The sequence below is a fragment of the Propithecus coquereli genome, unplaced genomic scaffold (assembly GCF_000956105.1).
Source record: "Propithecus coquereli isolate 6110/MARCELLA unplaced genomic scaffold, Pcoq_1.0 Scaffold676, whole genome shotgun sequence".
NCBI lineage: Eukaryota > Metazoa > Chordata > Mammalia > Primates > Indriidae > Propithecus > Propithecus coquereli.
The window spans coordinates 631,431-659,210 of NW_012152796.1; the positions used below are offsets into that span (position 1 = coordinate 631,431).

A 27,780-nucleotide genomic window follows, 5' to 3' on the forward strand; every position below is an offset into this window, starting at 1 on the left:
CGGCTAATTTTTTTCTATATATTTTTAGTTGTCCAATTAATTTCTTTCTAATTTTAGTAGAGACGGGGTCTCGCTCTTGCTCAGGCTGACCTCGAACTCCTGAGCTCAAACAATCCGCCTGCCTCGGCCTCCCAGAGGAGAACAGAAGTTTTAAACTTTGTTGAGGTCCATTTTTTTTTCTCATTGATGGTTTTTTTCTTTTTGTGTCCTAAGGAATATTTGACTACCCCAAGGTTGCAAAGATTTTCACCTGTTTCCTAGGATTTTTATAGTTTTAGCTTTTATATTTAGATCTATGATATATTTTGAGTTAATGTTTGTATATAGTGTGAGGGTAAGGGTTAAGGTTCTTTTTTTAATATGGATATTCAATCATTCTTGTACCTTTTGTTGAAAAAGACTATCTTTTCATTGTTCAAAATCAGTTGAATATTAATGTGTGGGTCTATTTCTGAATTTTGTGTTCTGTTTCGTTTATGTTTATCATTATGCCATTGCTGCACTTTCTTGGTTACTGTAGGTTTATAATGTCTTGAAGTCCAACTTTATTTTTAAAATTGTTTTGGTTAATCTGGGTTCTTTGCATTCCTATATAAATTTTAGAATCAGCTTGTCAGTATCTACAATCAAGCTGCTGGGATTTTGCTTGGGATTGTGTTGAATTTATAAATCAGTTTGGGGGAGAATTGACCTCTTACTTTCTGAATTAGTTTTATATTTCTTTTTTCCTTATTCTTTGATAGAATTCACCGGTGATGGGTGTCATATAGGGTTGGGAGTTTCTTTATAGAACCATTTTAAATTATAAATTCAATGTCTTTAATAGATATAAAGCTAGTCAGGTTTTCTCTTTCTTCTTATATCAATTTTCATAATTTGTGTCTTCCAGTGATTTTTTTTTTGTTGTTACACCTAAATCAGTGTTTCAACCTTTTTTTGTGGTTATCACCCTAAGGGGCCTTTTTAGACTTTTTTTTCCCCACTAACCACTGCCATCTGCATAATATTTTAATACCACAGGTATGTTTTATGTCCTATGTATGTACTGATTGTATATCTGTGTTTTATACAGAAAGAGAGTAAGATTCTTTTGCCTCCCAAGAACCAATTCTTGTCCCCTTGGGGATAGTGTGATCCATGTTGAGAATGCATGATCCAAGTTGTCAGATTTATTGGTATAAAATCATTTGTGATATTCCCCTTACGATCCTTTTAATGACTGTAGAATCTGTAGTGTTGTTTCCTCTTTTGCTCCTGATACTGTTAATCTGTGTTTTTTTCCCCTTGACCAGTCTAGTCTGAGGTTTATGCATTTTATTGACCTTTTCATAAAACCAATTTAAAAATATTTTCTCTATTATATGCCCATCCTTTATTTCATTTATTTCTGCTGTTTATATTTCTTTCTGCTTACTTAGAGTTAATTTTACTCTTTATATTCTAGTTTCTTAAGGTGGGAAGCATGAATTACTGATTTTAAACTTTCATCTTTTCTAATATGATCATGTAAAGCTTTAAATTTTCTTGTAAATGTGGCTTTAGTTGCAGCCCACAAATTTTGATACGTTTTCATTTTCATTAAGGTCATTTCAGATTCACTTGGGTGCATTTTTATGTTTGGATTCAGTTTTTAGGGATCCCTTATTCTCGTTGATTTCATGCTATTTTTTTTTAAAAAATGTTTAATATTTACATGATTCCATAAGTCAAAGCTAAACGAAAAGATATAGTCAAAGAAGTATCATTCCCTACTGTGTCTCTTCCACCTTGTTTTCAACCACTTGTAGGTAACTACTTGCATTAGTTTCGGTTTAGCTCTCTTGTGTGACACTGCACAAAGAAATATGTATTGTGTATATTTTCTTATTTCTCCTTTCATACACAGAAAGCATCATATACATACACTCCTTTGTACTTTGCTTTTCTTTTTTACTTAATAATATATCCTTGAAATCGCTGTATTCCCAGTCCATAGGGATATTCCTTATTCTTTCTTTTTATGGTTATGTGTATGTGTACCACAGGTTATACTCATTAAGTAGATTCCAGTGTTTTGCAAATTGAAACATTGCTGCGGTGAAAAAAATGTGCATAGGTATTTCTTTTTAATTGGAAGTGTGTATCTAGGGTAAGTTGCTAAAGTGGGATTGCTAGGTCAAAGGGTAAATTTATATGCAGTTTGTTAGACATTACCAAATTCTCCTCCATAGGCATTAAACAAAATGTCAACATTCTAATTCTGTCATTTCTTTACATTTATTAGCTGGAATAATTCTATAAAGAGAAACATGGCTGAGGCAGGAGGAGGATTGCATGAACCTAGGAGTTGGAGGTTGCAGTGAGCTGTGATTGCTACTGCATTCCAGCCTGGGTGACAAGAGTTTCTAAAAATAAAAAATAAATTAAAAAAAGAAAAAGAAACTTCTTGCCTACTTGGTTATTCAGTAGTAGAGCTTGTGTAGAAAAAGAAGGGTAAAAGCTCCATTCTGTTATTTACCGGTTTGCAAAATAATTGATTCTCTAACATTCTTCAACAGTGACCAGTTAGCCATCTTTTTCTTGAGTATCAGTATGAATTTACAGATCTAAATATATTTCATGTGGTTTAATCAATTGCATTCATTATTCTTATTGATGTTCTAGTTCCATTTTTGGCCAGTGAGAACTTCTCTTTGTTGGCTCCTGAATTCTTTTGATCTGACCCTGGTAGTGTCTGATAGATTCCTTGCTCACAGCTATGACAAATATTCTAGCTTATCTTGTACATTTCATGCTCCAGACTTAGAGAATTAGCCATTTATTTCTCCAGTGTACTACCCCAGTTGTTTTTAATGGGAAATGGTATTTGGAATTGGTCACTAGAAGTGTTCTTTTCTACTGGGTAAATCAGAGGCTCCTGAAGAGTAAAATTATTCTGGCTAAATGTTGATCATAAAACAGTGTGGTATTTAGCAAAAAGCTCTAGAATGGGAGCCAGTTCCTCTATTTATTCATTCATCAAATATTTATTGGGTATCTGCCATGTACCAGGAACTCTTTTATGTACTGGAGATACAACAGTGAACTGTATAGGTAAAAACTCTGCCTTCATGGAAGCTTAGAGTCTAGTTAGCTCAGAATTTTTGTTGTAACTGCTCCTAATGATCCTGGCCAACATCTTCCCTTTTGGAGCTTTCGTCATTTATAAGATGATAAAAGTGTACTAAGTGGTTTGCAGTGTCTTCAGTTGAAAAGTTTAATAATTATGTTTCTTGCCTCTATGCTTATTCAATATTTGTGGTATCCCTCCCGCTCTTTTCCCTGTCCTCTTACAGAAATGACAGAAGAAGAACAGTTTGCTCTGGCTCTCAAAATGAGCGAGCAGGAAGCTAGGGAGGTGAACAGCCAGGAGGAGGAAGAAGAGGAACTCTTGAGGAAAGCCATTGCTGAAAGCCTGAATGTAAATATGCTATGTTGAAAAAGTTTGTAGAGATTGAGCAGTATTTTTTGAAGTGTTATAATTGCATTAGGAACTAACTGTAGTCATTTATAGGATTTTCAGCTAACAAATACTTCCCATAATAATTTTTAAAGTCTGTATTAAATTATTGGTTAACCCAATTTGTTTTGTTAATTCTATATGAAAGAGTTTTCTTCTACCCCATAGATTTTTCAGTCCATGGCTTAAAAGAACTATAGTAAATTGGCAGCTTCTGAAAAGAGTTACTGAATACCAACAATCCAAAAGGGAGCAAGATAAGGTGCTTACCTTAACCCTGTTTTGTGGGGACAACAAAGGGAATAAAACCTAGAATGGGATGTGGAGAAAAAAACGGGCAGTTTAAAAAATAATCGAACAATGTTAAATTGTGATTTGAATATATGCAATTGAAATAATTTTATTTTATTTTATTATTTATTTATTTTTTGAGACAGAGTCTCACTCTGTTGCCTGGGCTAGAGTGCCATGGTGTCAACCTAGCTCACAGCAACCTCAAATTCCTGGGCTCAAGCGATCCTCCTGCCTCAGCCTCCCGAGTAGCTGGGACTACAGGCATGCGCGACCATGCCTGGCTAATTTATTTATATATTTTTTTTTTTTTTAGTTGTCCAGCTAATTTCTTTCTATTTTTTTAGTAGAGACGGGGTCTCGCACTTGCTCAGGCTGGTCTCAAACTCCTGAGCTCAAACGATCTGCCTGCCTCAGCCTCCCAGAGTGCTAGGATTACAGGAGTGAGCTGCCATGCCCAGCCTGAAATAATTTTAAATGTGAAGGATACTTGCCAACAACAAGTCCTGAACCATTTGCCTCTCTATTTTGGAAAAGGGTTTAGTATAGTGATCTAGTACATCATTTTGCATATAGGCATTCAGTACACAATGTGGAATTCATTTGAATTGAACATCTACATTTTGGAAAGGAGAAACTCTTAGTGGCCTCCTTTTTTTGTCCTTCCTATGACCTTTCATATATAGCTATTTTAATAATAAATTGGTCTGGTGTGGGATCACTTGTTTCAGAGTTGCCAGCCTTCTGATGCTTCTGCTACCAGATCTCGACCTCTGGCCACTGGACCATCTTCACAGTCCCACCAAGAGAAAACCACAGACTCTGAGACCACTGAAGGCATGTCTCCCTGTTCTGACTCCTTCCACTCACCAAGTATAACCATATCAGAGGGATCTCATGCTGAGCTGTATAGAAATGCCCCAATCCCTTTGTGAGATTAAAGAGGTAAAACCAGAAAGTAGTTGAGATCTCACTAATATCCAGCATACTTTTACCTCCAAAGAAAAACCAGCAATTTAGTTAAACCCAAAGAAGAGCCTTTCTTAACCACATTATGTAATTCTTGGTAAGTGATAGCTTACCAAGCCCTCTTAATAACAAAGTTTGTCCTTAGCCCTACTTTTTCTCAAATACCTACAGGCATATGGCAGCTGGTACCTCCATCACTGTTTAAAGGCTCACATGTCAGTCAGGGAAACGAGGCTGAGGACAGAGAGGAGCCTTGGGACCACACTGAAAACACTGAAGAGGAGCCGGTCTCTGGCAGCTCAGGAAGCTGGGACCAGTCAAGCCAGCCAGTGTTTGAGAATGAGAACGTTAAATGTTTTAACAGATGTACTGGCCACTTGGCTGAGCACACACAGTGTGGGAAGCCACAGGAAAGTACTGGGAGGGGTTGTGCTTTTCTCAAAGCTGCCCAGGGTAGGGGGGACACATTTAGGCATTGTCTGCCTACCCCAGCAGATGCCAAAGGTCTCCAGGACACTGGGGGCACTGTACAGTACTTCTGGGGTATTCCATTCTGCCCTGCTGGAATAGACCCTAACCAATATACCAAGGTCATTCTCTGTCAGTTGGAGGTTTATCAAAAGAGCCTGAAAATGGCTCAGAGGCAGCTTTTTAAAAAAAAGGGATTTGGGGAACCAGTGTTACCTAGACCTCCTTCTCTGATCCAGAATGAATGTGGCCAAGGAGATCAGGCTAGTGAAAAAAATGAAGGCATCTCAGAAGATATGGGAGATGAAGACAAAGAGGAGAGGCAGGAGTCTAGGGCATCTGTCTGGCACTCAAAAACCAAGGATTTTCAAGAAAGCCCAGTTAGAAGCTTGAAAGAGAAACTTTTGTTGGAGGAAGAACCAACAACCAGTCATGGTCAGGTAAGGGTCAGTGATGCTGTAATTAAGGATGATTTATTCACAGATTAAAGAAGGATTATTTTAGCTATTTGTTCTTTTTGTGGTCTTTTTCACCCCTGAATATTAAAGTAATACATGTTCACTATAGAAAATTAGGAAAGTACAGGAGAATATAAAGAAGAAAAAAGTTACTGATAATCCCAGCACCAAAGAAGTAGTCGTCATTATTTCTATACATATACAAATACATTTAAAGATTTTTTTGAACAAAATATTTATTTTTCTGTATAAGCTTTATTCCCTTCCCGTACTTTATCCTAAATCGTTTCCTGTTTATATTTGAAGACTTAATGAATATATATTCTATCATGGATTTACCATAATTTGTTTTTTGTCTTTAAAATTTTTCATTATTTCTAAAATTAATTAAGTTTTTGAATAGGTAATAATGTTCACATGGCTCGAAATGTAAAAAGATACAAATAAAAAGTCTATCTCCTAACCCCATCCCCCAGCCAACCATTCCCCTCTCTGGATTCAATCTGTGTTGCTAGTTTCTAGTATATCCTTCCAAGATATTTTATATAGTACAAACAATATACCTATTCTTTTGCCTACCTTCCTTTACACAAATGATATACACATTTTTCTGTACTTTGCTTTTTTCATTTAATATCCCAATGAGATCATTCCATAACAATTCATAAAGAATTTCTTCATTTGGTTTTTTGGATGTGGAATATACCATGTATAGATGAATTATAGTTTATTTTATCCAGAGCCCTATTGATGGACATAGGTTGTTTCCAATAATTTACTATTAATATTACAAATAGTAATGCAGTGATAACTCTTGTACAGAGGACATTTCATCCACATGGAAGTAATCTGTAGGATAATTTTCTGTAGTTGGAATTGGTGGATCAAAGGATATATGCCTTTACAATTTTGTTAGCTATTGCCAAATTGCCCTCCATAGAGGTTGTGTACATTTACACTCCCACCAGCAATGTATGAATACTAGTTTACTCATATTCACACCAACACGGTATTTTCAGATTTCTGGATCTTTGCCAATCAGGGAGATGAAAAATGGTACTTCAATTTGCATTTCTCTTATTGCTCGTGGAGGCTGAACTTTTTTCCCACGTGTCTGAGACCTATTTATATTTCCTTTTCTGTTTGTTTAGATCTTATGGTCATTTTTCTTTTTTGATAATCTCTTTTTTTAATGGTTTGTGGACACCCTTTATGTATTAGGGAAAGTGGTCCTTTGTGTGTGATATGAAGTGCAGATAGGTTTCCAGTTTATTTTTTTCCCCAATATAATGGTATATTTCTGATTTTGCTTGTGGTAGTTTTGTATGATTTACTGAAACCAATCTCCATTTTGGAACATTGAGGTCGCTTTTTTAGCCTTTTTATGACATAGGTAGATTATATTATATCTGAAACTTATATCCTATTTTCCCCCAAATATTATAAAAGCATGCAATTACAAACTCTAACTTTAAAAAGAATTCTGTTTTATGACAGTACTTTTTTTTTGTTATTTCTGTTACTGGACTTTGAGTTTTTGGTTTTGTTCTATCTCTTGAATTATGATAAAGGTTCAAGAAATGTTAGCTCTGAGGTGGCTTCATAGAATAGTGTAGAGAGCATGGATTTGGCGTTTGAATTTTGGCTTTTGTATTTTAGTAATTGTGTGTCTGTGAGCAAGCTGTTTAACCTCTCTGAACCTCAATTTTGCATCTGTAAAATGGGAATAGCACTTCCTATCTTTCAATAGTTGTTTTAATGGTTAAAGCGAATTTTTGTAAAATGCCTATTATAATAATACATAGGAAATTATAGGCACTCAACAAATGGTAGTTCTCTCTAAGGGACCTAAGATCATTCATTGGGGATACCTCTAGGGATCATTCTTCCCTAGTAACCCTCTTCATCCACATTCTGGAAAGATTGTTGTATGGGAAAAGAAGGTATTTTCTTTTTTTTTAAACAGTTCTAGTGACTGGCTCTTCTTTTCCAAAGGAAAGTTAGGTGATCCTTATGATAACATGTTTTGTTTGTTTGTTCTATATAATTAAGAGGTGCTGTTTCTTAAAACAATACCTTAACTCCAAAGAGTGACACTTAATGATTTATTATAATTCAAGTTGTTAGCTTGAAAGATCCCAGGGGCCAGAATTCTAGAGCATAGACTTGTGTCAGGTTCTGTGTTGTGTCAAGTTTGAAAGCAATGTCTTTGGACTAGCCTGAAAGTAGTCAGAATCTAATTAGACTGAAGTTTTTTGACTCTTAACTTCATAAATAGGCCACCAAATACTACAAGATAGTATTATCAGTTGGTACTATTTGCTACAACAGACCAAATTAAGCTAGCTTAATTAAAAAGAGGACTTTATCATAAGGAAACAAAATGTCTCATAAATTCTAAAATAGGACTGTAACCAAACCTGAAGAAGGTACTGGGTGTCTGTAGTTTTTCTGTATCTCATTGTTATATTTCATGGGCTTTGTTTTTCTCCCTGGAAACTGGCACCCTTTGGTTCTGTTTCTTGTGATGTAAGTGGAAAGCACTCATCGTAAAGCTCCCAAACTCTATGACAGGTTACAGGAGGTTTACTTTATCCCAAGTCCAATTTCAGATTTCTAGGAAAGGACTTACAGCCCATTTGAGGTTAGTAGCCCTTACCAGCCCAGTCAGCTATGGCCTGAAGTGAGTATGTGTCAAATTGTACTAATGGCTGTGAGCCGACTGCTAATGGGTTGAGAGGAGTGAGGGACAGTCATCAGTGAAAAGAAACTTGACAGATAACCTAGTAAGTATCCAACATAGACATTAACATTAATTTTAGGCGTCACTTAGAAATGTTGTAAAATGCTGAAAAGTTTAAAGTTAAAAGCACCTGTAATCCCACCATCCAGTGATCTATTCCTTCATCTTTTTCTCTTTTTTTTTGTATGGTTCAGATCATATTACTTTTGTATTTTTAACTTAATATTATTTAAATATTTTCTCATGATATTAAAATTTATCTATAGATTTACCTCTTAATGAGTATATTACATGCCAGCTTATGAATTGACCATAATATTTTAAACATATTCCTGTTGCTGGATATTTTGGTTGTGATAGCTTTCTACATGAAACTTTCCTTTATTTAAGATTAGTGTCCTTAGGGGTAGGGAGCCAGAAAAATGCTGGTTTAGAGAGTTATGAACACGAAGACTTGCTGTTTATTCCAAATTGGTTTTCAGAAAAGTTGTTCAAATTTGTACTGCCTCCCTTTGGCAACGTATGAGAATGCCTGGTTCACTGCAGCCTTGCCAACAAGGAATAGTACCTTTAAAATACAAAACAAACAGAAACAAACTTAATAATTTTAGAGGCAAATAATGACAGTCTTATGATATAATTTTGCCTCTCATCTTGATCTTTTCCTTTCAGAAACTGTGGGTAGAAAGAATTTATGTGTCCGTTAAACATTTTCTGTTGAACCCGGCTTTGCTGGAGCTGCCTGTATTTGAGACTCCTTGGTTGATAGAGATAGTGAGAGTCCCAGAAATAGGGACTCCGAGAAACAGTCATTTTGGAGCACATAGCTTAGTCTATATTAAAGTTATTGAAGCTTTAGAATCAGAATGATGACAATTTTTTGGCATCACTGAGACAAGATAGGGAAGTTGTTAATAAAGGCCTAGAGATCACCTTGAGGGCATTACGGCAGGGAGATGGGGTGGATAGTATGTTTATGTGGTCCCTGCTTTTCAGAGTCTGATCCTTTTTTTGGTGGGGTGGAGGGAGTGAGGAGTGGGGTTCAATTTCCTTTTTTTTTGAGACAGGGTCTCGCTCTGTTGTCACCCTGGGTAGAGTCCAGTGGCATTATCGTAGCTCACTGCAACGTCAAACTCCTGGGCTCACGGGATCTTCCCGCCTCAGCCTCCCAGAGTGCTAGTATTACAGGCGTGAGCCACTGCGTGCCCAACCTAGAGTCTAATCCTTAATTTTTCAGTCCAGATGCTGGAATTTGTTTCCCAGAAACAACCAGATTGTGTGGGGTTGTAAGAACTGACTTCGACTTGCCAAATTTCAAGCTGATATATATAGAGAGAAGGACAGTTTGTTAATTTATTGTGGAATAGAGACATTTTCAGTGACCAGAATACTCAGATCTACCATCTATTATAGCTTCTTCTAGAATGAAGGTTTCTGGAAGGCTAAGATAGTAATAAAAAAATGGGAATTTTAACTTTGGTTCAACTAGCCCGTGGAAAGGCCTGATAAGCCATCACTACCCCTCAACAGAGGGCGTTTCCGTGATGACCACATGATATACCTGTTTACTTCTCAGGCAGTGATGTTGAAGATACTCCTTTATTCTGGATCTTTGGGTTTTTCTTTTTTGGATTCAATGCAAACTATCCCTTTTCCATTAATACAGTATTTCTACAGGCAGAAGAATGTCTTGATTAGGCCACAGCTTCTTCAGCTTCTTTAAAGTTTTATTTCTATCATGCTTTCCTGTTCGCCTTGATTATATTTGGGTAGTCTAAGTTCATATTCTGGAAGAACCTTACTTTACCCAATGTTCAGATTACTGCCATTGAGGTATAAGTTGAGAAATTAAAATGGTTTATTGAAATGAAGATATTCTTGGGACTCTAGGTTGAAATGCCTGGGGAGAGGATTATTTGAGTAAACAATGTAACAGTAAGTGGTTAGAGCATGGAGTTTGGAGGCAGGCAGGTCCAAGATCTACTTTTTTTTTTTTTTGAAACGGGTCTCACTCTGTTGTCTGGGCTCTATAGAGTGCAGTGGCTCTCTGCAACCTTGAATTCCTAGGCTCAAGTGATCCTCCTGCTTCAGCCTCTTGAGTAGTTAGGACTACAGGCACACACCACCATGCCCAGCTAATTTTTTTTCTATTTTTTTGTAGAGATGGGGTCTCGCCATGTTGGTCAGGCTAGTCTCGAACTCCTGGCCTCAAGTGATCCTCACCCCTCGGCCTCCCAAACTGCTAGGATTACAGGCGTGAACCGCTGTGTCCGGCCTCCCAGCTCCACTTTTGACAAACTATGATTTGGGGCAAATTGTTTAACCTTTTGAAGTTTTACTTTCCTCATTTCTAAAATGATAGTTTTTGCCTCATAAAGTTCTTGTGAGACTCAAAGGAGATAATGCATGTAAAGTGATTAGCACAGGCCTGGCACTGTGCATAATAACTTTTTTTTCTTTTTTAACAATTACACTGGGGAAAGTTTGAGATATGAGATGGAGCTCTTTTTTTTTTTTTTTTTTTTGAGACAGAGTCTTGCTCTGTCACCCTGAGTAGAGTGCAGTGGCATGCATCATCAGAGCTCACTGCAGACTCCAACTCCTGGGCTCAAGCAATCCTCTTGCCTCAGCCTCCCAAGTAGCTGGGACTATAGACATGTGCCACGATGCCCAGCAAATTTTTCTATTTTTAGTAGAGACAGGAGTCTCATTCTCGGGACGAGGGTCTCAGCTCAGGCTGGTCTCGAGCTCATGCAGTCAAGCAGTCCTCCCACCTCGGCCTCCCAGAGTGCTAGGATTATAGGCGTGAGATGGAGTCTTATAACTTATTAGTTCCTTGATTGCTTCTTGAAACTGAAGGCTTAGTCAGCTAGTCATTCTAAGAAGGTAAAATTCTGTTAAATGGACACTAGATGTCAGTATTCACTCCTTTTTTTTGAGATTTCAAAAAAAGAAACTTGTCTGCTTAGTTCAAAGAGTAAGATTGAGTATTTATTGCTCTTGTATTTTAGTCCTTTGATAGTTTTGTTCAATTTTATTTTTATAGTGATTATATTTCCTATCATTGTACAACTTTATCTTCCTTTTGACTAAAGACTCAACTCAGCTATTCCTGCTTTTTAAGTATATTTCATCATTTACCTGAATGGTAGAGAGATGCCTAGCTTGTTTAGGTCATTTATATCCCATTAGGAAACCCTGAAAACTACCTCCAGTAGCTTTACGTCTAGTGGAAGAAGCCTCACAGCTTGGGCCCTTTATCAGAAGTCTGCCTAAGGCAGCAGTAGCTGCTTTTTCTATGCTCTTGTGAATGTCTACATTTAATGAGTAGATATTTGTACCAACTCTACCATTAATCAGTGAACATACTGTTTTCCTTATGCAGTCCCTATTCATTATACTTCTCAAAAGACATTCCTGCAGCCAGATATAAAAACTATAATGGCAGATTTATAGCAAAAAGAATCTTTATAATCTTCCCTTTTGATGTCCTATGTTACAGCTTGGTTATTCTCAGATTTCTTTTGTGGATTGCAGTGTTTATCCCAACTCAGTGTTTCACCTGAAAACTGAACTTTTCTATTTTCCCCTGAAAACTTTTCTATTTTCCCCTCTACAACAAAAACTTTATAATTGTTTTTGTGGAATCATAATTCATTTGACTTACCAGTTAATATTTATAAAGGTCTTGTAGTTTGCAAAGTGCATTGCGTAAGTTATCTTTAATTTTCACAATAACACTCTGTGAGGCAGTCGTTAATACCCATTTTAAGATGAGGGAAGAGATTCACATGTGACTTACCGAAGATTACAAAGTTAGTAGGTGACTTAGTTCTGATTTAAATACTAGTCTTCTGATTCCACAGGATATGCTCTTTTTATTGAAACTTAGTGACTTACATAAAATGTTTCATTCTTATCGTGAATTGCTGAGTGATAACATTGAACAATTAACTTTTTTTTTTTTTAAAGGAAGAGAAACCATTTCATCTGTGCCTGTATATTTAGGATGTTTCATATTTCTTTGCAGTCTTCCCAAGGGCTATTTGTTGAAGAAACTTCTGAAGAAGGAAACTCTGTACCTGCCTCACAAAGGTGAGATTATATGTTGCCATGGATCTGAATTTTCCTTTGATGGTGCCAGCATAAGGGAGATGAACCATGTGAGTGAGACCTGACAGAGAACTTTTACCTCTTTTATAAATGAAGACTAAGAGAAATCATCATTATTTCCAAGTTCTCAAATATGCATCTCATAGAAGCCCAGAATATCAGGGCTGGAAGAGATCTTGGAGGTCTTGTCCAGTCTGGCTATCTTGGCATAAATTTCATTTACGTTATTCCTGAAAAGTGGTCACGTCCTGCTACTCTCTTAACTTACTACCCTAGCTTTCTGTGCCAATTCGAAGGCTCTAGACTGATTTCTTTATGGTCCTTGTGTTCTTCCTATCCCCTTTTTCCTTTTGTTCCTTCTGCTTTTGCTTATTTTATCTGCATATCCAAACTGTATACATCTTTTAAGTTTACTCTTAAGATTAACATTCTCTTAGAAGCCTTTATATTCAGGCCACACAGAACCTATGTCACTCTCACTCTGCTCTTTGCCCCTTTTAATCTGTTTGTATCTCATCTCTCCCATAAAGGATTGTATTTGCATTACCTCCTCCATTATTCTTGCTGATTGATTATGGGTTTACCTTCTAAGTCTTCTTGCTTTAATAATAAGTAGTGGTTGATTATAAACTACACTGTTAACTGGATCAGGCTTCCGGTCACTTTCTTCCTTTATCTGGTAGTTGAGTTTTGAGAATTTCTCAAGGGTTTAATTTTGTATTTGGTGACTGTCATCTCCCATGTGGGAATTGAGGCCCAGTTATCATTTGCTGTAATCTAGGTGGTGTTCTTTCTTAGGCTTTTGGCTAATAGTACTAGGTATTTCTTCCTGGGCTGAAGAATATGGCTTTGGTTTGATTCTCCTGCTGTTAAGACAGTTTTGGAAGTAGTTTTAACTGGAGTAGGCCTTCTGCTCCCTGTAGGCCTCTCTGCTTTATTGTGATGAGCCTTGTGCAGAGCAGATGTAGATTTTAATAAATGATTATATGCTTTGTCACCAGGAGAGAGTTGGAATCGCAGGCAATGTGGTTTGACTTCAAATTGATTAGCCCATTTTATAAACATCAGAAAATTGTTTTGTGATGGACCCTTTGAATAGAGCCCTAATGTTACATGCAGAGTAAACTATCTGGCTTGGGTTTATAACAAATGCTATGAGATGTTTTATTTAGTGAGAGAAATCACTTGTGGTTTCCTATCAGGATTTAGTTATTTATCATGAGTCAGTGGTAACTATTCTCTCTGTGGTTCTTGGTTGATGTGAGGATTTGTGTTTTTAAGCATCCTCTTGCATACTTGATCAAACTAATCGTAAAGCTTTGTGAAGCGTGAGGGGGCTAGCTCAGATGCTCAGATCTCTCAGCCATGTGTTCCTGTTTTAGGAAGAGATTGCACTCCATGAACAGGCAGGAAAAACCAGAAGGTTGGATGAGGGGACTCATTCATAATTAAGTTTTTCTTGAAAGAGATACTCAACTTGTGCGGGCAGATTTTTGCTGTAGGGCAGTTTGAAATTGTATTTTTTTTGTTGTTGTTGCTTGTAAAGCTATATTTTGAGATAAAGAGGAAATTTAACTGTAAGGCGAGGGAAAAACTAGTATACTGTCAGAAGAATCTCCAAGTCTTGTGAGTTTACAAATCTCTAGCCTTCAGAAGACTGAGAGATGGAGGCTATAAAATACCTTTGACATCCTTACATTGGAGTGGAGTTTTTGTCTTCTGTGATATTCACAGACAGTTCTTACCTTTTAACCTTTCTTTGTGAAACCTCCAAAAGGGGTTTTTTTTTCATTCACTGAGTTCAGTGGAACCGAAGTTATAAGCATGTTTATTTTCCCTGTTTCTGGCCTGGAGTTTTCACTACCGATTCCTTGCTTTCCTGTTGTGCTTTTGTGCTATTAGACAGCAGGTATCAGATTACCTGTGCCTTTGTGAATGACTCACCATTACTTTTGGTCCTTTGTTCTGATTTATTTTACTGGGAATTCACTTGGGATTTGATTCTTTTTCAGCATTGCTGCTTTGACCAGTAAGAGAAGCTCAGTCCTTATGCCAGAGAATTCTGCAGAAGAAATCACTGTTTGTCCTGGTAAGCACCCCACTGTGATTTTACTGAATATCTGATACCTAGCTATCTACATTTTCATGCCTATTAATTTTTCTCTGACTGTTCAAACCCACTCTCAGGAGGCTTATGTGTGATTGATGTGTGTATGTATGTATCTCCATACACATGTATATATACTTATAAATACACGTCTTTATTTTTTTATTTTTATTTTTTCTAGAAAAAACAGAACACACGTGTATTTTTAATGGACATTGGCTTTGATTCTCAACCTTTTCTATTCTTAGGGGTAATTTAGTTTTGAAGTTAACATGACTCTTTTGTCTTGTTTGTTTACCAACCTTATCAGAGGTGGCAGCAAAACATCAGGAACAGCACTTACTTAACTATATGTTCAAAGACTTTTACTAGTTAGTTTTTACATTGCCATTCATTGGGGTCTTATTGCATAAGGGGTCCAGAAATTGAATTTTGTGCACAGTTCCGTCATTGACTTATTTTTAATCTTAGACAAGTTTGCTTATTGTTAATTGTAGAGATTAAAAGATGTATACCTTGCTTTAGGTAGAAGAGATGCTCATTAAGAATTATACCTTAGGCTGGACTTGATGGCTCATGTTTGTCATCCCAGCACTTTGAGGGGCTGAAATAGGAGGATTGGTTGAGGCCAGGAGTTTGAGATCAGCCTGGCCAACAGAGAGAGACTAAAAAAAAAAAAAAAAAAAGACTTGTACATGGATGGATTTAGATATACAAAATACTTTTAAATGAACTAAGATACCTACTATTTAAGGGAACTCTTTGAGTTGAATCATTGTATAATATGAAGCATTATTCTGTGATATGAACTAATTTCTAAGGAGTTTGTTTTAGCTTATATTTTCTTTTTTGGCTTTGCTAAAGGTGGAACCCATTATATTTGTCATTAACCTCATTCGTACAAGATTGCAAGACTTGCTACTAATGTTTAAACTCCTAGGACAGCAAGGAGTTTACAGATATTACTATAAGTCATATCTGGTTTTCCCACAGGTCTCATATAGCTTGTCAAGGTTAGAGATACTCAGTTTTTTATTTTGATTTTTTTCAGTTTTTTTCCACAGAGACGCAAACTTAGTTTACATGTAATCTAGGAAAGTCCTGCAAATATTTTTAAATGTTAATATATCACAGCCTGTCATAAAGGTCTTTGTTTTTAAAATTTAACTATGTTGGTTTTTCTTAAAAGTGGTTCCTTAATTCATTGATATATATTTGGATTTCATTGATACCCTAATGATACCCACTAAGAGACCCACTACCAAGTGCTCTGATTTTGGCAGGAGCACTGAAGAATGCTGTGCTATCTTTATGAAAACAAAGTGGTACCTTCTCTCTGTTTGGGACTACTGACTTATGCAATTCTTCTGGGAATTCACTCCTTCTGTCTGTTCAGGATGATGGCATGTGATGTCACCATGGTATCTCACTTGGAGGGACCTGCAAATATATTGATCTTGAAAGCCCTAGTTAATGAGATAGGGAAAAGCAAGCCCTTCCTGACTGAGGTTAGATAGCTTTTATGATCATGACTTGCCGTCATTAACTTGCTAATTAAGTCCAACTGTTTGCTGACATAAACCACTTCTAAATGAGATTGTAAAAGGTTTCATTACATTAATGTTCCTTTTGCTAACTACTTCTCTATGAAGCCAAACTTCTGAGTTTCTTTTTAAATTTATAATTTCAAAGTTATGTATAAGTTGTATGAAAAAATTTGTTCTAAATGGGCGAAGCACAGATTGAGTGTAGTAGTCTGTTTCCTATTTCCTTTCATCTCATATTTCTGACAGTTTCAGGGGTCTGATATTCAAAATTATATCTTTTTAGTGTGACTTTGTTGACACAGCAGGATTATAGCCTAATGCCCACATTGTACATGCTACTGGCAGCGTTTGTTTTGGAGGAGCTAATACACTCTTTTTTTTTTTTTTTTTTTTTTTTTTTTTTGAGACAGAGTCTTACTCTGTTGCCTGGGCTAGAGTGCCGTGGCGTCAGCCTAGTTCACAGCAACCTCAAACTCCTGGGCTCAAGCGATCCTCCTGCCTCAGCCTCCCAAGTAGCTGGGACTACAGGCATGCGCCACCATGCCCGGCTAAATTTTTCTATATATGTATATTTGTCCGATTAATTTCTTTCTATTTTTAGTAGAGACGGGGTCTCGTGCTTGCCCAGGCTGGTCTCAAACTCCTGAGCTCAAACGACTGCCTGCCTTGGCCTCCCAGAGTGCTAGGATTACAGGTGGTAGCCACCACGCCCGGCCTAATACCCTCTTAAGTTGTTATTATAGTTTCACATTTTAGCCATTCACAGAAAGTTAATTGGAGACTTTTTATTATTACAGTGGTGCAAACAGTGAATGCTTTTGATTTTTGAACAGACTGAATGTCTTTTTGATAATACCTTTCAGGGAAAGTTGACAAAGCAGATTTTGAAGTTTATGCTCTGGAAGCCTTTTTCCAACAAGGTGGTGTGGGGGTTTGTGTGTCCAGTTTTTTAAAAATTCTGATGTATAGTTAATTCTAGAATGTATTTAATCCTTCTTTGATGATTCAGAAGATATTTTAGAATCTTGCAGGTGCTTTATTTGCCCAACGTTGGCCATTCATTGTATTTGTGAAGCACGGAAGTTGGTAGGTACAGTGTGAGACAATAGAGAATTTACTGGATTTGCATTCTGAGATAAAATTTCTTGTCTTAGTTTGGGCTGCTATAACAAAATACCATAGACTGGGTGGCTTATCAGAAATTTATATCTCACAGTTCTGGAGGATAGGAAGTCTAAGAACAAGGAGTCGGTAGATTCTGTTTTTGGTGAGAGCCTGCTTCCTGGCTCATAGAGGGCACCTTTTTACTGTGTCCTCATGCAACAGAATGAGAGTGAGAGAGCTCTCTGGGGTGGTCCCTTTTATAAGGGCACTAATCCCATTCTCGAGGGCTCTACCCTCATGACCCAGTTACCTCCACAAAGCCCCACTTCCTAGTACAATCACATTGGGGGTTAGGATTTCAACATAGGAAGTTTGGGAGGGACACAAACATTCTGTCTGTAGCACTTCTTTTCCAGATTTGTTGATTTTTGATATATAATTACTGTTCTTTTGTTAAGTGATAGGTATTTGGGGCAGAGGCTAGTAAAAAATGAAAGACTGGATTGTAAATATTTTAGATTCTGTGAGCTATGCAGTCTATTCAAACTACACAGCTCTTCCATTTTAGTGCAAAACCAGCCATAGACAGTATGTAGAAGAATGCATGTGACTGTGTTCCAATAAAACCTTACTTACAAAAACAGGCAACTGGATAGAGTTGGCCCATGAGCTATATATAGTTTTCTGGTTCCTAAACTAGACTACAAGGGACCCCGCCTTGTATCTCCATATTACTAGTAGCTAGTACAATGCATAGGACTTGTTCAATTAATATTTGTTGAATTAATGTTGAATTAATAGATGCTGCTTAAAGAACTTATTAAAGAAAGACATCTTTGTCTACAATGTATATTCTATTTCTGATTTCTGTTTTATTCAATCATCTCTTCAACCCCAGTACTAACATTGGCAGGTTTTTGTTTTCTGTCAAAATTAATATACTTTAAAGCTAGAACTACAGTGGAAATAAGTCAATGGATCAACTGGTGCGTGGATAAACAAATTGTGACATATCCATACAGTGGAATACTACTCAGCAGTAAAAAGTGTGAACTATCTAATATATGTAAGAGCATGGGTGCATCTCAGATACATTGTACTAAGTGAAAGAAGCAGGACACAAAAGACGATACACTGTGTGATTGCATTTATATGACATCCTAAAAAAAGCAAAAATACAGAAACATAAAGTAGATTGGTTATTGCAAGGAGTCCCTTGCAGTGACCAAAGTAATAGGGAATTGACTGCAGAGAGATACTTTTTGGTGTGCTGGAAATGTTTTATATCTTGATTATGGTGGTGGTTACATGGTATTAATGGTACAATGTATAAATGGTATACATTTATCAAAACTTATCAAACTGTATACTGAGAATTGGGGAATTCTGTTATATATAAATTATGCCTCAGTAAAGCTTTAAGAAGGAACAAACTAGATCTATATTGCCACTGTAGCATTATTATACTCTAAACTTTAGGGAAAATAAATGTGTGTTTTTGTTTAACTATGAAAACACAAAAAATTAATGGAATTTTAATTTTTTTTAATTACAGAGACACAGCCAAGTTCCCCTGAAATTCTTGACCCTGAAAGAGAAGTCTCTCCAGGTAGCAGAGAGACCTCGGATGAAGTAAGAATAATAATGGCAGATAAGGAGGTGAATATTCTCCTCTATAATTTTTCTCAGTGATTTCTTTCTCCTGGTTGTCCTTTCTTTGATGAAATATTGACATTGGCTGAGAAGATTTAGGTGGCAGAAGGTTTTAACTTTTGGAACACTTAACTCAGGGAGAGATTCTTATAGTTGAGTTCAGCAGTGTTTCTGAAAATAACAGTAACCATTTCTTGAGTCCTTTTGTATGTATTATTATTTCTATTACAGGTGGTGAAACCAAAGCTTAGGATGTTAAAGTAATTTGCTCTAATTCATAGTATTAATAATGGTACAACAAGAATTTGAATACAGGTTTGAACCCAAAGTTCTAGGACATTTTCCATTATACACCAATAAGTAACAGGGATGAAAAATCTTGGAAAAAATTACTGTATTTATGTTATGATGTGAACATAACTTTCAGCCCTAACTCGTAGATGTGATCAGAAATGCAAAGTAAAAATAGCTGCATGATAAAATAAGCAGATCTCTATTTGCATCATTACCTTTCCTAACTTCACATATCTGGCAGTATCCATAAAGCTGATTGAAGCAAGTTCATATTTTTGATTAAGATTCTCAGTGTGTATTTTTCATGTTGAGTCTGACAAAAAAATTTACCCAGAATTCTTTTAAAGAATTTAAAATCTGGCCAAGTGTGATGGCTCACGCTTATAATCCTAGCACTCTGGGAGGCCAAGGCAAGAGAATCACTTGAGCTCAGGAGTTCAAGACCAGCATGAGGAAGAGCAAGACCCTGTCTCTACAAAAAATAGAAAAAACTAGCTGGGCCTGGTGGTGCATACCTGTAGTCCCAGCTACTGGGCAGGCCAAGGTAGGAGGATCGCTTGAGCCCAGGAGTTTGAGGTTTCAGTGAGTTATGATGACACCACTGCACTCTGCCCACGGTGACAGAGTGAGACTCTGTCTTAAAAAAAAAGAAAGAATTTAAAATCTTTTAAAATCTGTTGGCTGTGAAAAGCAGCCCGAGAATTAAATGAATTCTTCTGTGGAAATAAAAATTTTGGTTGCATTTGTATATACTGTCATCCTGTGCACCTTAAAAAAAAAGAGCTTAATTCTCTTATTCCTGTTTATACTCTAGGTTTTTTTGAAAACAGTTTTTATAGTAGAAGTTAGATTCCCTCCCTAGTCTCTGCACTGCAGGTAACTAGGTAGAAATTCTGCTTTCATGAATCGTGCACGCTGCCTGGTTCTCTGGAACCTGATCTGTTACAGCTGACAGACCAAGATTTCCTGATACCGGTGGTGGTAGGAAAGATGGTGGCCCTCCCTACAGCAGAGTGACTGAGGACAGATCCTGCTAGATAATGTCAAAATGGCCTCTGGGTCCTTTTCTCAGAGAGGAAACAGAGTCTTCTAAATGGGAATGGAGAAACAGTATTATTAATGTAGTCATCTTAACATACAGAAGAAGTCCTATAGGCCTTTAGTTAGTTACTTCAAGGCTGATTTCTTACTCATCCATGACTGCAAAGGAGACTATTCTTTTTTTGGGTCAAAGATCATGAACCGTATTTAGAATTTATAGTGGACATGTCTGTACTACTACACATCAAATGGATGGAATTGTATAGCTTTTCTCACAATGAATGTCCTCTTATCAGTGTTGCTGTTTGCTGATAATCTGTGGTTGTCCCTAAATGGTCTTAGAAATTTCTGTTAAAAGAAGTTAGTGATGCTATAGTTTTTAAGTCATTGATCGCTTAATAATTACAAGTCACTTATTAGAAAGACAGAATTGAATAATTTATGTGCACAAAGATAATATCATAGAGGGTGTGGAATCTTGCCCTTAGAATTTGTGTATAGGGTCATTTGTCCTAAAATTTGTTTATTGAAAGAGGGAGTATGGTATAGTGCAAGGAGCTTGTGAATTGGAATTAGAAGATATGGCTTTGAACCCCAGCCCAACCACTTCGTGATGTTGGGCAAATTAATTGTTTTATTCATTTATTAGGTAGATATTTAGTTTGTATACTTTATGCTAGTCATTGTTCTAGACTCTTAGGATGCAAAGATAAATAAGAAAAATAGTCCTTGCCCACAAAGGGTCCTGGTAAGGGAGGAGACAGACACATGAACAGATAATTATAACTATAATGTGGTCTGATGAATGTAATGATAGATTCCTAGGGCATTAGGTAAGTACAGAAGAGGAATGCTTTTCTGAATTTCAGTTCTTCAAATGTAAAATGGAGGCAAAAATACCTATTTTACTGGGGTGCTCTGCAGATTAAATTAGATAAAGAATATAAAACATGTAGCAGAAATTTGGCACAAGTAGAAGCATGCATGTGGAAACAGTTACTATTTTACTGCTTTGTAATGTATTGTGGCTGTTCAGTTATATCAGCTTACTAATGACAGAATTGCTCAACAGTATTTGAGGTATTTGGAACATCCGTGGCAAAACTGTAATCCCTCTTGATTTGATTTCCTGAAGTAGTCAAGTTTCCTTGGATTTTTCAGGTTTTCTGAATATCTTGCCTAGAGTTTCCCTTAGTTGGAGTTTCAGATAGATATTCTGTTCTCGGAAGAGTTAATAGAAGTTATTCAGAGTCATACAGCTAGTTTAGCCATGAAGTTTTTAAATAAACTGTTAATAGTCCTGTGGTAAGAGGGGAAAGATCTAAACAGAGAGCTTCCTAAACTATGTATAACTATACATAACTGGGGCGGAGGGGTTAGTTATTTGCAGGACATGCTTTTATTTTTACTAAGTTCATTTCTCAAGGTGAGGTTTCTTTTGAGGTCTGAAGGTAAGGACCAGCCCTTTAAAGAGATCAAGAGTCAGTGTCCAAGTACTTTTTTTGAGAAATAGCTGTATAGTATTTTAAAAGAAGTAGAAGTTTTATGGAGACCAAATCCCTGACTGCACGGTCCTAATAAAAGCTGCTCTGCTTATATTTTTTTCCCCTTGAGGTTCCTCCATAGTAGTTAATATTTAAAAGGACCTTTTTTTTTTTTTTTGAGACAGAGTCTCACTGTGTTGCCCGGGCTAGAGTGCCATGGCGTCATCCTAGCTCACAGCAACCTCAAACTCCTGGGCTCAAGCGATCCTCCTGCCTCAGCCTCCCGAGTAGCTGGGACTACAGGCATGCGTCACCATGCCCGGCTAATTTTTTCTATATATTTTTAGTTGTCCAATTAATTTCTTTCTATTTTTAGTAGAGACGGGGTCTCGCTCTTGCTCAGGCTGGTTTCGAACTCCTGAGCTCAAACAATCCGCCCGCCTCGGCCTCCCAGAGAGCTAAGATCACAGGCGTGAGCCACCGCGCCCGGCCTAAAAGGACCTTTTTAATGATGGGGAAAAATATCTTATTTTAACATAAAAATGTTCAGAAACCTTCTGAGTTGCCTATGACTAGTTGTTGGAAGTGGTCTCATATTCACAGTAAGACAATAATAGACAAACTACTCCCTCTCGAATACATTAATAGTAGAAAGTACATTCTGTGCATTTTATAGAGCTGGTGATGAATACAAAGGAATATAGTATTGAGTGTGCACACCAGTGACATTTGTGTTATATAACATTTCTGTGCTTAGTGAACTTTAGAATGCCAAGTAACTGCTCATTTACCACTAACTTTTAGTAATTCAAGATTACTTGCAAATTTTGGGGTATATTGATTTTCCCCCTTCTGCTCAAATAGCTTTGCCATTTTTCAAGCTTTATAACTTGTAAGATTTATGAACAGTGGAACCTGGATTTGTGAGAAGCTCAGTGACTAAAGTTGGAATAAATAGTACCTAGAACTTCCAGACCCACTTGACTCTCTCCACCTCTTAGAGAAGAATGATAGAACCAGATAATCTCCCAATACCTGACAGGATCAGCTTTCAGAAAATAAGTCGAAGGGAGGCTTTTTACTTTTCCCACAACATGGTAGAAAGGAATTACTAAAGATTTTGATGCCAAACAGGACTGGGTTTGAGTCTAGGTTGTCTGCTTACTAAACTTTGTGATCAGCAGGTTACTTTGCCTTTCCAAGCTTCAGTTTCCCCTTCCATAATGCTAGAGATGCCTCTGTCCAGTTAGGTTGTTGTGGGGGACGAATATGGAAATTGCTTTGCGGAGCCTGGCGTACCATAAGAACTCAAGCCATTAGTTCCTTTTTCATCTTTTTAGTTTTTCCCTTTTAGAGTATGTGTTTTTAGTAAAAGGCAGGTGTGTTGAAAACAGAACATTTTATGGCAGTTACAGAAACTATTTGACTTGGTATTTAGATGGCCTGTTTCTCTCTGTGCTGGATCACACAAGCGGTAGGTTTTAGGGATAGCCTAAATGGAGAGACCAAACTGCCCCCCCCGAAAAAAAACACCCAAACCCCAGTTGACTAAAAAGTCAAATTATCTACCCATTGGAGTTTTTTAAATTCTTGTATCAGAAGAGAGTCATCCCCCAACCCCAGTAGTAAGGTGCAATGGCTGCCTAAGTGTTCCTTGCTCATAAATGGAAGCAGTAGCTATGCAGGACAGTTTCACATTGATTAGATAGGACATGCTGTCCTTTGAAGCAAGTGTTAGGCAGTAGTGCTGCAGTGCTCACGCATAGTGTTGAATTAATCACTGCAGAGTTCTTGGCTCTGACCAACCCGTACAGGTAAAATAAAACTGCCTCTAAGAGACTGGCAACTGTTGAAGAAATGATGACTATAAAACACTGAGAGGAATAAAAGAGAGAAGGTTTAAGAGTGGCTTCAGCGAATTGATTGTCTTAACTAAGACTTCTTTGAGCCTTCTTAAATATTTGGGTCTTAGTTTCTCTTTCAATCCCAAAAGTCCCAAATAAAACACAGTAGGTGTATGTCTTACGGGTCTAAGCACAGACTTAAGTTCTTTTTGAGACAGGGTCTTGCTCTGTTGCCCTGGCTAGAGTGCAGTGGCGTGATCATAGCTCACTGCAGCCTCAAGCTTGTGGGCTCAAGCGATCCTCTTACCTCAGGCCCCTGAGTAGTTAGGACTACACACATGTGCCACCATGCCTGGCTAATTTTTTGTATTTTTTTGTAGAGACTATGTTGCCCAGGCTGGTCCCTAACTCCTTGCCTTAAATGATCCTCCCATCTCAGCCTCCCAAAGTACTAGGATTACATGCGTGAGCCACTACTCCTGGCCCTTAAGTTTTAAATCCCAGTTGTGCTGCTTTTGGCTTAGGGCTCTTTTGTTTTCTAACTCTTTATGCCTTAAAGTCAGTTATAAGGATCACAGTCCTTTTATAAGATTGAAAAAGCTGTTGATATACAGAATGTGAAACACAGCAGACACAGCACACAGTTGCAATGAGGACTGTGTCTTGCAATGTGTAGAGATCACACGCCCTCAAGTTTTGCAGCTAGATAGTCCTTGGTTTGAATTTCATCTTTGCCACTTATTCTGACTTTGCGTAAGGTGCTTCACTGTTTTGGACGACACTTTTCTCATGTGTTAAAAAGGGTGTGTTAATACCTTTGTAAGATTGTGAGGATTAAAGGAGTAATACATGCAGAATGTACACAGTACATAGCACGTAGTTGGCAGGCACTGAATAAATATTAACTCTTTTAGTAGTATCTCTCAATCTTTAGCCCCGAATTTGGTAAACTGATTGGTATTGTCTCTTTGAAAGTCAGTGAAATGTGGGATGGAGCTTCGTGCAGTTCTTGGGGGACAAGGTATTTTATAAACTAAGGCTGTTATAATTGCTGTTTATCATGTTCTTCAGGTTGGTAACAAGGAAGATGCCAAGAAGGAAGTATCTATTTCTACTTTCTCATCCAGTACCCAGGTATCCTGCCCACTATGTGACCAAGGCTTCCCACCCACAAAGATTGAGCTACATGCTATGTACTGCAATGGTCTGAAAGGGCAAGATACAGGTAAAGACTCATCAGGGCAGCCAAACTCTTACTCCTCTTTGTGTGGTGGTTTTGTAGTCCAGTGTGATAAAATGCAGGGAAAATAGACAGGTGTTCTTCAAAGTTAAAGTTATTGTTGTTTTTGTTTTTTTCTATCCAGTTAATTTTCTAGTACTTTCCTGTTCTTTATTACTTTTGGCAGGTATATTATCTTGTTACTGTACCTCAGGAGAAAGGGAAAGGGAAATCTTCCATCTTTTAATGTTTCAACTTGTTGTTTGCCATAGGTAGGCCAAAAATCAGTACTAGGCAATGGACCTTGCATTTCAGCTTATATAAATATTGAGACTCTTGTGGAACTTGAGGAACTAAGTTCTAGAGTTGCCCATTTTTCATTCAAAATAAATCCCTTGTGGGTTTTTTATAGAAATTCTACCTAGAAACAGCAGCTGAAAAATATCCTTAATTTACATGCACGTCCTACACGTCTCTGCCGAGTTACCCCTGGAGCTATTGGTTTATCTCTCTAACAGTATACCAAAAGCCATAATTTTGGTACAGTATGAGATACAGATCAAGAAAATCTTCTTGTTAATCACAGCCCTTGAAGTACCACCTCTGATTTGGCCTTTCTGTCTTTGATTTCAAACTCTAAATATGATAGTGTCAGCACAGCTTTCTGTGGTCCAACATGCTGAATGTAAACTTTAGGTGATTGGAAATGTTGCAATGTTCCTCTCAATTCTCCTTGATTACCATAACTTAGATGTATTTAAATCTGAGCTTGTATAATTATGAAGTATTTCATAAGTTAGGATTGCCAGAGAAGAAAGGCACATGTTATTTAATTTTCTTGAGGTAAATATGCTTTTTAGTTATTAAATAAGGAAGTACCTAAACTTATAATTTAATAAATTTTTTTATTTTTCTGATTATAAATAGTACATGTTCATTGTTGTAATAATAATAATGGCTCACATTTATTGAATACTTAAAATTAGGCATTATTTACATAAATGAGACCATGCTAAATATGCACAAGGGCTGTCCAGAAAGTATCCAGCCATTATTAATATAACAAGAATGGTTACATGGCTGTATACTTTCAGACAGCCCTCATATACGTGTAGATTATTCTGCAACTTGCCTTTTTTTTTTAACAGTAAATTTAAATCTTTCTAAATGTACAGATTTTTTTTTTTACATAGCTGAGATTAGACAGTATGTAGAATTTTATATTCTGCTTTTTCTATTTATAGCATAAATTTTCCCCCATGTCACTAAAAGTTAATTGTAAAAAATATTTGTAATGCCTACACAACATTCTATAATCTGGATTGCCTCCATTCACTTAACTGTTAACATATTTGGAATGTTCCAAGTTACTGTGTTATATGCACTGAGCCTCCTATGCCTAAAGTTGTCACTGTATTTTGGAGTTATTTCCCAAGAATATGTTCCTAGTACTGGGTAGTAGTAAGAAAAGATAGGCTCTAGAGTCCAGTCAATTTGAAGTTGAGTCCTGCCTCTGTCATTTACTAGTGTGTGACGCTATGCTAGTTTCCAAGCTTCCCTTTATGCATCTGTCAAATAATAGCATTTACCTTATCCTTTTTTTGGTGAGGTTCTCTAAGGAAAGGGCTTAGCATAGTGCTTAGCATACAGTATAAGAACTATTAGCTCTGTTATCACTCCGAATAGTTAAATTACAAGGTCGAAGATTTTTTAAAAAGTCTTTGTGCATAGCATTGTAGTCTTTTAAATATAATGCAAGTTAAGGCTGGTGACTCTTGCCTGTAATCCCAGCAGTTTGGGATGATCACTAATGCCACCTACCTGGGCAACATAGCAAGACCCCATCTCTGCAAAAAATGAAAAAAAAAAAAATTAGCTGAGCATCGTAGCATGCCTGTAGTTCTAGCTATTTAAGAAGCTGAGGTGGGAGGATTGCTTGAGCCCAGGAGTTCAAGGTTGCAGTGAGCTATGATGTTGCCTCTGCACTCCAGCCAGGGTGACAGAGTGAGACCCTATCTCAAAAAAAACCGAACAAAAAGTTGACCTAAATCTGGCCATGAACTCCTTTTAATGGAAGAGTACTGAAGGACTGGAATCTAGATGCAGTTTTAATTTGACATAGCTCTTTAGTCTGATTTGTTAGCTCAGAGTTCTAGTGACTGAAGGAATTCTGGGGCTGAGCATTTGGTGACCAGAAAGAGAAGAGACTATGTTGCCTATCTTACTAAGCACTTGTACATGGCTGGTATTAGTTACCTAAGTTTATGACTTACTCAGCATTGAGGTCCAGAAATAGATGAGTTTGAGAAACCAAATGCCCCTTTGAGCGAATAGGTGACCTCCTTCAGGTCAGAATTATCAGGTAAGGAGTAAAATAGGGTAGCTTTTACCAACATCTCCCATACTGAACTCTGCTAGTTTGTGCTTAAACAGAAAGCTTTGGCATACATTACTGTCAGATATTGTTCAGCTACATGATATTTGCTTTAAAGCCTGTTCTTCCTTATCGGAGTATGGCAGGGAAAGTCACCAACTCACAGCCCAAATACTTGTTGTTGAAATTGGCTTGGGCTTGTTTTTTAATTTTCTCAAACCAAATGCAGACTTACTTCACCAGAACCAGGTCATTCAGGTGGGCAGTGTAGACTGAGCCTTACCGTCGTCATCCATTCAGAGAAGACATTTCAGGTTCTCCTTATTCCGTTGGGTCCAGGGTCAATGACCCTGTGTAATACTGCTCCATTGGATTTATGCTCAGAGTCTTGCAGAGTTTCAGATATGATAGAGGCAAATGTGTTTTTGATATAATAGGAAGTCCTTATATTTTTGGCACCATGTATCTTGTAGCTTTGATCCAAATGTCTCAGACCTCCATCTGAAGATGTCTGCTATATCCTGAATGACAGTCACACTTTCTTTTTCACGGGGAAAATTTATTATAAAAACCAGTTTAGAAATACAATAAAG

General features: G+C 37.1%; 1 protein-coding gene across 2 annotated transcripts in view; it reads left to right on the top strand.

The window, feature by feature from the left end:
* The window catches only part of UIMC1 (ubiquitin interaction motif containing 1), a 134,217-nt gene that overhangs the window by 73,010 nt on the left and 33,427 nt on the right, over positions 1–27,780 (top strand). The window contains exons 4-10 of one of the 2 annotated variants that reach the window (XM_012660747.1): positions 3,315–3,439; positions 4,501–4,606; positions 4,910–5,646; positions 12,438–12,502; positions 14,533–14,609; positions 18,834–18,937; positions 24,666–24,819. In XM_012660747.1, the coding sequence (XP_012516201.1) occupies positions 3,315–3,439; positions 4,501–4,606; positions 4,910–5,646; positions 12,438–12,502; positions 14,533–14,609; positions 18,834–18,937; positions 24,666–24,819 (1,368 nt within the window). Of the gene's footprint in view, positions 1–3,314; positions 3,440–4,500; positions 4,607–4,909; positions 5,647–12,437; positions 12,503–14,532; positions 14,610–18,833; positions 18,938–24,665; positions 24,820–27,780 lie in introns of those variants that run through there. The other variant, XM_012660745.1, reaches the window with a different exon arrangement.